At 51.6% G+C, this 9,725-nt stretch overlaps 1 protein-coding gene and 1 non-coding gene across 2 annotated transcripts; both read left to right on the top strand.

Annotated features, from left to right (window-relative positions):
* The first annotated feature begins 303 nt into the window (after positions 1–303).
* Positions 304–9,708, top strand: ASF1B (anti-silencing function 1B histone chaperone). Its single transcript, XM_067733568.1, has 4 exons — positions 304–696; positions 5,871–5,986; positions 7,925–8,101; positions 8,483–9,708. The coding sequence occupies exons 1-4, from the start codon at positions 588–590 to the stop codon at positions 8,687–8,689; spliced, it is 609 nt and encodes a 202-aa protein (XP_067589669.1). The 5' UTR covers positions 304–587; the 3' UTR covers positions 8,690–9,708.
* On the top strand, positions 3,728–3,800 carry TRNAG-UCC (transfer RNA glycine (anticodon UCC)). The gene has a single exon. It is a non-coding gene; the product is annotated as a tRNA-Gly (tRNA).
* Positions 9,709–9,725: the final 17 nt, after the last annotated feature.

The following is a 9,725-nucleotide window of genomic DNA, read 5'->3' as shown; positions in this document are numbered from 1 at the left end:
TTTATTCCCTCCCCCCTCCTGCCTGCCAATCACCGCAGGTCGAGCACCGCCCTTCTTTCCCTCTTAAGCGAGCGCCGCGCGCCACCGCTCGGAGGCTGGCTGCGCTGTCCCTAGCTGGATGCGTCTCCCGGAAGGGCGGGGCTAAGCGCTGACCTCGCTGGTGCGGGGACCCTCAGGATTGGCCAAGAGGGGCCCTGCGCCGTGACCCCGCCCACCCCTCCCTAGACTTCCGAGTCGGAGCCTCTGGGGATTGGTTCTCCGCGGACACCCAAAGAAGCTAAGAGACGGTCCCGCCTCCCTCCCTCATCCCGGAGAGGGAGCTCCACGGATTGGTCCCGGGAGTCTCGGCGCGCAGACCGACGCTCCAGGATTGGCTGAGGGGGAGCTCGCGCAGTCGTGGAGCGTGGACTGTGATTAGCCGGAGGGTGGGACCTGCTATTTGAAGGAGGCGCGCGGAGGAGATACGCACTTTAGATCGCGGTCGGAGGGAGCGGGAGCGGCTTCGGGCAACGCTGCTCCGCTGACCCGATAGGACCCAGACGCGGGCTCGGCCCCAGCTCTGGCCCCGGCTGCGACCCGACGAGGCGATGGCTAAGGTGTCGGTGTTGAACGTGGCGGTGCTGGAGAATCCGAGCCCTTTCCACAGCCCCTTCCGGTTCGAGATCAGCTTCGAGTGCAATGAGGCCCTAGCAGACGGTGAGGCTGGGCCCGTGTGGAGACCCCCTCTCCCCTGGGCCAACCCCGAGGCCAACCCTGTGAAACACACCCCCCCTCCCCCAACCGAGATCTCCGGTGAACCAAACCCCCTCCCAGTGCCAACCTGCCCTTGGAGACTACCCTATCCCCACCCCCACGGTTACTCCCGTTCTCCCCCGTGGAGAACTCATCATTCCCCTCTTTCTACTGTGGCGCTCCTCCTGGGCACCTGTGTTCTAGGTAGAGACCTTCTCAGCCTCCGTTCTTTAACCTGCAGAGACACTCAGCCACCCCTTTCTCCCTGTAGCAAGAAACGCCCCACCTTCTGTTTCTGTACGGGTAGACTGCCACTGCAGCCACCCAGTCCTCCCCACCAATCCCCTCTCCCCTGTGGTGAGACACTCCCACCTCACTCTTTTCCTATGGCGATCCTAACCTCCAGGCCCCTCGAATTTCCCCAACGGAAACCCCAGCCCCCTCCCAATTTCCCATATGGAAACCTCAGCCCCCTCCCCCATTTTCCCTGTGAAGATCCTTTCGCCCTGTGGCAAGACCTCACTCGTCCCCATCTCCCCATTTGTCTCCCCATAATCTCCTCCCCTACCTGCTGATACTTAACCCCAACCCCAGCTACTTCTGCTTGTTTTCTACCCCAAACCACATACCCTAGAACCTGGCTTCCCTCCTTAGTCTGGCCCCAACCCTCTACTCCACCCGGGGAGGCATGGCCTGGCTTCTGGCTCCAGCCTTTGAGGATAACCTGATCTCCCCAGCTCCTGTTCTTTCTGCCTCTCTGACTGTGGGCTTCAGTGAGCATACTCAAATCTGAGGGGTGGCATAGCCAGGCAAGCATTAGCTGGTTCCTACTGTTTGCCTGCCAGACTCCTGCTGACCTACTGCAGCAATGCCCCCAACATTTTTGATGGTCTGACCTAGTCTTGCGGGGTGGGTGTTCCAGGCTGAGCCGTGAAGGTATCTGGCTTCAAACAATCATCTGGGAGGTCACAACATTTTGTGCATCTTTTCCAAGGTGCTTTCACAGATGTACTTACTCATCTGTGTAACAAAGGTGGACATGGCTCTCATCTCACAGATGAGAAGACGGGAGCCACAAAGAGTAAAAGACCTTTCAAGTCAAGGTCTATAAAAATCGAAAAATCTGAGGTCCTTCAGCGAGTCTTGGCACGACTTTCAGGGGGAAGTACCCCATTAGATCTCTTCTCCACTTGGTGGTTAAAGAAGAGGCAGCGGCTGAGGAGGTGGAGATCTTTGAGGCCAGGGTGTGCTAAGCAGCACCTCTCAGTGGTAGGTGGGTGGTTTGCCTGCATGTCAGCCCGTGGAGTAGCCTGGGGTTGATACAATGTGTGTGTGCTTGGGCTGGGCCATTGGACCAGTCTCTCCCCAGTTTCTCTCCTTTTTAAATTAAGGGGTCTGCTTGTGACTAACTGTAGAATAAGCCCAGTTAAATCCTTTCTGGAACAAGGCAGGGTGTAAATAAATAAATAAGGTGTAGAATGACCCTGTGGAATAAGATTTAATTTTAAAGCCAGGAGGAGATGTAAGGAGCTAATAGGTTAAGGGATTCACAGTTCCCAGATGGCAGGAGATCGGGTTTCAATCAGCCTGTTTGTGCTTCTTGCATTTAAAAATGGTTGCATGGTCATTATCTAGTACTTTCATTCCTACAAAGCTCCTGCTCTGTTACTTTACTAATCTGTTTATAGAATTAGAGCAGGAAAGGCTAAAATCAATCTGCTGGTTATTATTTTTTAATAGAAAGAAATGGAATGACTTCTCCAAGGTCACACAGCCGGTTTGTAGAATTATTAACCCTAGGTTTTGTCTCTGAGTTCTGTGTCCAGGGTTCTTTATCTTTGCTATAACCTGGGAAAGAAGGCATCCTATTTTAGAAGTGGAGCATAAACAGGACTCAGAGGAGGGAAAGGGGGGTGCTGGTATTATTTATGCCTGGACAATAAAGCTTTTGCTCAGAGAAATTCCAGTTGGAAAGCCAACTCTGGCCTAGAAATCTAGACTCTTTGGTTGTACCTGTTGAGCTGTCCTTCACTCTAACCTGCCAACTCCCTTTCTGCCTCTTCCCACAGAGCAGACAGAATTTGTTTCCTGCCTCCCAGACAGATGGAATGGGCCTGGCTCTAGAAGTCTCTCAGATTCTGGAGGAATCTCAGTCTTGTTACCTGGTGACTTCAGACACTGGCAACTGAAGAGCTGAACGCCCAATCCCCAGTCTGACCCATTTCTCAAGGGTTCTGAAGCCCTTTTGCTCTCTTTTCTCCTCAGCATCTTTCCAGATGCTTCCAAGGCATGGGTCTACATTCAGTACATTGGGTGTGTTTTTCCCTTGTTTAGTTGAGAAATTCAACAGGTACTACTTGAATAAGTCTTGGAGCCAGATGTTCTGACCTACAGCTAACACCCTGAGGTCAGGCCAAGGTTCATCTGTATGATTACGAACAAAGGAAAAGTGGTAAACAGAAAAAGTCCTGCTAGATAAGTTGTTGTTTTTATAAATTTATTTATTTATTTTCGGCTGCCTTGGGTCTTCATTGCTGTGCCCGGGCTTTCGCTAGTTGCTGCGAACAGGGGCTACTCTTCGTTGTGGTGTATGGGCTTCTCACTGAGGTGGCTTCTCTTGTTGCGGAGCACGGGCTCTAGGCGCGTGGGCTTCAGTAGTTGTGGCTCGCAGGCTCTAGAGCGCAGGCTCAGTAGTCGTGGCGCACAGGCTTAGTTGCTCCACGGCATGTGGGGTCTTCCCGGACCAGGTCTCGAACCTGCGTCCCCTGCATAGGCAGACGGATTCTTAACCACTGCGCCACCAGGGAAGTCCTGTTGTTGTTTTTAAGGCAGGAAACAGATTCCCCAGCTAGTTCAACTATGATATATTTTTTTTTAACATGTCTTTCATCATATCATTAGTTTGGGTTTTGTTTTCATACATAGTAGAGCACCATCCTGTGCAGTGGTTAGATTATAAAGTTAAGGCATAAAGACAAAATGTAACGTAAGGAATTCCCTGGTAGTCCAGTGGTTAGGACTCTGCACTTCCACTGCAGGGGGCCCGGGTTCAATCTCTGGTCAGGGAACTAATCCCACAAGCCACGTGGCATGGCCAAGAAGAAAAAACAAAAGTAATGTAGTCATTTTACCCTTGAAATTACTCAGAAGGTTAGGCACACAATACTACATGTGTGTGACCGTGTCCCATATTCAGGAGAAGTCAGTTTGTGTTGTGTTGGTGATTGATGCCCCGTATCTCATTCAAAAATGAAGTCACTTCAGGGTGCTTCCGCTTAAGACACTTGAGCAGGTTTCAGGCAATTCCGATTTGTAGATCCTCACTTCAGTCATCTTCTGTCTTCCATAGGTGATCTTATCAGCTCCTCTAACCCTTGAGTATTTCTCTGCAGTCCTTGGTTAATTCTCTGGTTTCTTTCTGGCCTGTGTGGAGGGAGCCATCGTGATCCATTTGCTTGTCCACCTGCATTTCTCTCTTCTGGTCAGCCAACGTGCTTTCTCGGTAAACAAAATTTTAGTTTAGGTTTTGCTGACGGTATTTTTTTTTTTTTTTTTTTTTTGGCTGCACCACACAGCTTTTGGCATCTCAGTTCCCCAACCAGGGTTTGAACCCGGGCCACAGCAGTGAAAGCCCAGAATCCTAACCACTAGGACACCAGGGAACTCCCTTGCCGACAGTATTGAACGCTGAGAGCCCACGGCATACACCCCGGCCTGCTCTATTAAAATCTCCTTTTTGTCTCCCCCTGCAGCACATTAGTTAATGCACACATGTGTGACTCCCCTGGTGATGGGAAAAAAGGCCAGAAGGAAAGATATCAAATGATAAAGCTATGTTAGGAAGGTGAGAACAGAGCTAGCTTGTTTTCTTTTCATCCAAAAACGTTATTTCTGGTTGTGCCACTACTTGTAATAAAAATAAATTAGTAAACTTAACTCCTCCCTGCAAATACTAAGAGACTGGAGTTTGACTGAACCCCAGTGAGCCCAATGGCCACCACCTCCTACAGATCTGTTAGGGTCCCTGAGTAGAAGGCCTGGGTGTCAGTTGCAGAAGGACAGGAGGCCAGTGTATCGAGAAAGGGCACGGAGCCCTGGTGACAAACCTCCATAGTCATGGCCGGGCACTGCCGTGCTTCCAAAGTTGGGTGCTCTTGTGGGACACTAGACCAAGGAACAGGGCAGCTTCTAAGACAGTTTGCTTCCTGCGAAAATCACAGCTTGTGAAACTTCCCCCGGCTGCTGGAGCCATAGGTTGTGTAATTTCAAAGAACCTAAAATAAGTTTCAGGTCTCCTGCCAAATTTCCATGTAGTAGCATGACCTTGCCCCTGATACACTTGGACCTCCTGCAAGAGGCCGCAGTCACTGGGAATTTCCTGCGATGGACGGGCAGGGTCTCATTGAGCACTTTCCCTTTTATCTTGCCGGAACATACCCAGGAATGTGAGTCCCCGACTGGATGGGATGCAAGGAAATTGGGGTTCAGAGGGTGGCCGTATGATGCCATATTTGTTGACTGAGTCGCTGTTGCCCTAATGCCTGAGAGCAGGCATGACTTGGTGCTGGATCTGGAGGACCTGGGGACTGGCTGGCTCCCCCAGCGACCTTATCTTCCCCTCCTGCCGGCTGGCTGTCCTACTGGATTGCAGTCTGCTGCCCTGCCCCAGTTGTCGAGGGATCTACTCAGTTCAGTGGCACTGGTCCCTGTGTGTGAAAGAGGATGCTGCTTCCTATCCTGGCACCCAGTGGGCAGGGCCCTCAAATGGCCCAACTCCCTGCTGTTCCCTCCTCAGCACGCCTCCACGCCTCTGTCACGTGGCTCTTAATTCAACCTCTGCCATACGGTTCACCCTCAGGCTCTGAGAGGCCCAAGTTTCCCCGGAGGTGCCGAGTCAAGGTCGCCTGGCAAAGCTAGGCCCACAGGAGAAATTTCCCCACGGGAAATAGAGCTTCGCGCCTGCCCCAGTGATCGGGACCGCAGTGCCTGGCACTTAGTGCCCAGTGGGTGTCAGGTGTCCTTGAGAATAAAAACCTATCAATATATTAAGAACCTATCCAAAACTAACATGAGAAGGCCCTTTCCCAACCTTCTTGCTGTCAAGCCATTTCAGTTCTTAACACCCTGTATCCTTGCAGACCTGGAATGGAAGATCATTTACGTTGGCTCAGCCGAGAGTGAGGAGTTTGATCAAATCTTAGACTCAGTGCTGGTCGGCCCTGTCCCAGCAGGGAGACACATGTTCGTCTTTCAGGTAAGAAAGACTAGGCCTTAGGCCTTGACACCTAGAAATAGCCTCTCCTACCCAAAAGCACACAGAATGGTTCATTGGTCAAAGTTCAGGTTCAAATCCTAGCTCTGCTCTCAAGCACTGTCTGACCTCTCTCAAAGGTACTTCAGACACCTCCTTCTCCTCCACCGCTGTGTCATAACTGTTACCATGAGCCACTGATTTACAGTTGATTCTCATTACTCACGGGAGTTATGTTCTGTAAAGTTGCTGCAGACACTGAATTAGTGAATTAGTGAATACTAAATCATTGCCCCTAGAGGAAATACAGCGTTATTTTCCTGCGAGTCACATTTTTATCAACCAGTCAATACATAATCTTGTTTTATGTTTTTCTGTTTAAAGACAACTTATTTTGTGTTGTTGATTTATTCACATTGACCGCATGGCCCACATCACTATAACTCATGCCTGAACAAAGCTTATCTAACACGTTTTCTCTATGAAGTACATCCCTTCTTGCTTTCAGAAACAGGGCAGCACTCAGCACTATGCTTTGGGGCCCTTTTAAACAGCAAAATCACCAACAAAAATGCAGAAACCGTGGCCCTGAGACCGCAGAAAAGACACGTGTTTACAGTCTGAGACTGCCTGGTTCTACCCACCCCTGCTCTGTGCATGTCCTTAAATGACCGTGAAAGCCCCTGAATATTGATTTGGGGGTTACAAATACATTGTAGCAAGTAGTCGAATTGGCAAGTACGGAATGCCTGAATAATGAGGATCCACTGTAGCGGCTCAATAGCTCTCTAATCCAGCATCACAGGGGCTGTCAGAAGTGCAGGTTTCATGTGATTCTTAGGCACACTAAAGTTTGAGAGCCTCTGCTCAAATCCATTCACTTACCTGATCTTGGCTATTCCCGCCCCAGTCTAAGCAGCCTCATCCCATCACCTAAGCCCTCACCCACCCATATCCAATCCACCTAACCTACCCCACAGCCAGGACCGGCTTCCTAGGCATGCGACCCATGCAGTCACACTGGGCCCCACTCTTGGTATGACGTTCTGCTGTCACTGGCTGAAACTTACTAATTTTTGAACACGAGGCCTCGTCTTTGCATTTGTTTGTTTGTTGCTTTTTTTTTTTGCCTGTGTTGGGTCTTCGTTACTGCGTGCAGGCTTTCTCTAGTTGTGGCGAGCGGGGGCTACTCTTCGTTGCAGCGCATGGGCTTCTCATTGCGGTGGCTTCTCTTGTTGCGGAGCATGGGCTCAGTAGTTGCGGCGCATGGGCTTAGTTGCTCCGCAGCACGTGGGGTCTTCCCGGACCAGGGCTCAAACCCATGTCCCCGGCATCGGCAGGCGGATTCTTAACCACCAGGGAAGTCCCTTGTGTTTTCATTTGTGTTGGTCTCATTTTGCACCAGTCATATAGCCGATCCTGTCCTTAACAACACACCCCACATCTGTCCACTCTCTCTCCTTCTCTACTGCCTGATCTAAGCCACTGTCCTCTCTCCAGGATGACCTCTGTAGCCTCCTGCCTAGTCTCCCTGCTCCCACTTAGCCCTCTTCCTATCGCAGCTCCACTGGCCTCCAGGGTCGTCTTTTCAGACGGCAGGAGTGATGCCACACTTGTCTCCTGCTAAACATTCTCGATCTTTCCCAAGCCCTTAACTGACTGGTACCCAGCTGCTCACCTCTTCAGCCTCATTTTATACCGCTCTCCCCCTTGCTTACTACACTCCTCAGCACCGTATACTTCTCCTTGATGGTACCTGTCACACTCGGCACTTTACAGGCATTCGTGTGGTTGATTCTGTCTTCACCGCTGGATTGAAAACCCCTGAGGGCAGAGACCCATACTTTTGGCTCAGTAAATATACGTTGCTTGAGAATCGTATTACCGGTCAAGGTGTGACTGGCAATCAGCGCTCTAAGGCCCGGCCTGTGTTTCCCCTAGGCCGATGCCCCCAACCCATCCCTCATCCCTGAGACGGACGCCGTGGGTGTGACTGTGGTCCTCATCACCTGCACCTACCACGGACAGGAGTTCATCCGAGTGGGCTACTACGTCAACAATGAGTACCCTAACCCTGAGCTGCGGGAGAACCCGCCCCAAAAGCCAGACTTCTCTCAGGTGGGTCCTTTCTCCACGCTTCCTGCTTCAGACAGGCTGGCTCCTTGGCACCTGGGGGTAGTTGAGTCGTTGGAATTGGGAGCCAAGGTCACTTCTTAAGGTTTTCAAGTAGTGCTCAGCTCTTGGAGCGCCGGGCTAGAACAGGAAAGAGAAAGGTCTTTGTTTCTCAGAATTTTGCCTCACAGAATCAAGATTAGATAGGCCCCGGCCCTAAATCATGGTGCACAGGCATTCCCTGGAGTTCTCCACATATTGTTGATGGGGATGGAATAAACAAGGTCTGGTCTTCCTGGGCGTGGGGCGGGATCTCAGAGCGCCCTGCTGTGTGGGAGTAACGCGAGGGCATGCTAACGAGGGTTTACGTTCCTTTTCCTGCCCCAGCTCCAGCGGAACATCTTGACCTCAAACCCCCGGGTGACCCGCTTCCACATCAACTGGGACAACAACACAGACAGGCTGGAGGCCATAGAGAATCACGACCCAGCCCTGGGCTGTGGCTTCCCCCTCAGCTGCACTCCCATCAAGGGCTTAGGTCTCCCTGGCTGTATCCCTGGGCTCCTCCCTGAGAACTCCATGGACTGCATCTAACTGTGGGACTGTAGGCCCTACCTGGGCCCAGTTGGGACTGCGGGCCAGTCTCCTGGCACATCTGGAGGGGGCAGCCGGGCCTACCAGAGAGTCTCAGGGAGGCCACGTGGAGGACTTTGGGGCCATCAACTATATCCAGGCCAGTCAAACTTGGCACCAAGGAAGGAAGGGGTTCAGGTCTCTCTCTCCCAGCCCCGGCCCAGAGGATCATCTCACCTCTACTGCCCAGGCCTGAAAGAAGCAGGTACTTCAGTTCTTAATTCTTTCTCTCTCGTGTCCTTTCTCGCTTCCACACACATTATAAACTCCACCTGCGGGCCACTGTGTCACTGTACTCCAATAGTACCGTTGACCCAAAGCTCTTCCCACAGACCTCCCTGGCCTGCCTTGAGGATTTCTTGGTCTATGCCTGGCAAGGCTTCAGCCCTGTTGGGCCAAAGGCTCTGTCATTCATTTTCCTTCCCAAACATCTGAGCAGACCCACCCAGCTTTCTGGAGTCACAGGCCCGGAGCCTTGGTAGAAGGTGGACTCGGACACAATTTCTGTCCTTCTCCTAGGATGAGTTTTAGGTCTTTTCAATCCAGTAGCCCTCTGGAAAACTCTGTTCCCAGAAGGGTGATCAGCAGGATGCTGAGAAAAGATGGTTGATGCTCCCCTCAGTCGCAGCCACCTTCCTGCTGCCTCCCAGCTGGATCTGGCTCTCCCTGGAGGCTGCCCTTGTGGGAAGATGGTATGTTGGAGGGGCCTTTTGTGCTCTGTCTCAATATCGGTATCAGGGCCCCTCTGCTTCTGGCTGCCTTGATCTGCCCTCTGCTAAGACCTCATGCTCTCAGAGGCCACAGTGCAGACAAGAGAAGCAGGAGGGACCCTGAGAACCTTCCCCCCTCCACCACGCTCCCCACCCTTGCCCGCATCCCCTCGCTGCTACATGGATGCTGTTGTGATGGTAGTTTGTCTGTTGAAAGGTTTTTATATTAAATATGTTTGGTTGGTCTACAAATAAAAAGCACTTCATCTAGACTGTTTCTGCTTTTG

The sequence above is a fragment of the Pseudorca crassidens genome, chromosome 3 (assembly GCF_039906515.1).
Source record: "Pseudorca crassidens isolate mPseCra1 chromosome 3, mPseCra1.hap1, whole genome shotgun sequence".
Taxonomy (NCBI): Eukaryota; Metazoa; Chordata; class Mammalia; order Artiodactyla; family Delphinidae; genus Pseudorca; species Pseudorca crassidens.
This window is presented reverse-complemented; position numbering and strand designations above follow the sequence as displayed.

What these genes read in the sequence shown, in the direction of transcription:
- ASF1B (XM_067733568.1), top strand. Translation starts at nt 588, where the DNA reads ATGGCTAAGGTGTCGGTGTTGAACGTGGCGGTGCTGGAGAATCCGAGC. An exon ending in CAATGAGGCCCTAGCAGACG is followed by an intron (nt 697 to 5,870) that starts GTGAGGCTGGGC and finishes GTATCCTTGCAG; the next exon opens with ACCTGGAATGGAAGATCATT. An exon ending in GACACATGTTCGTCTTTCAG is followed by an intron (nt 5,987 to 7,924) that starts GTAAGAAAGACT and finishes TGTTTCCCCTAG; the next exon opens with GCCGATGCCCCCAACCCATC.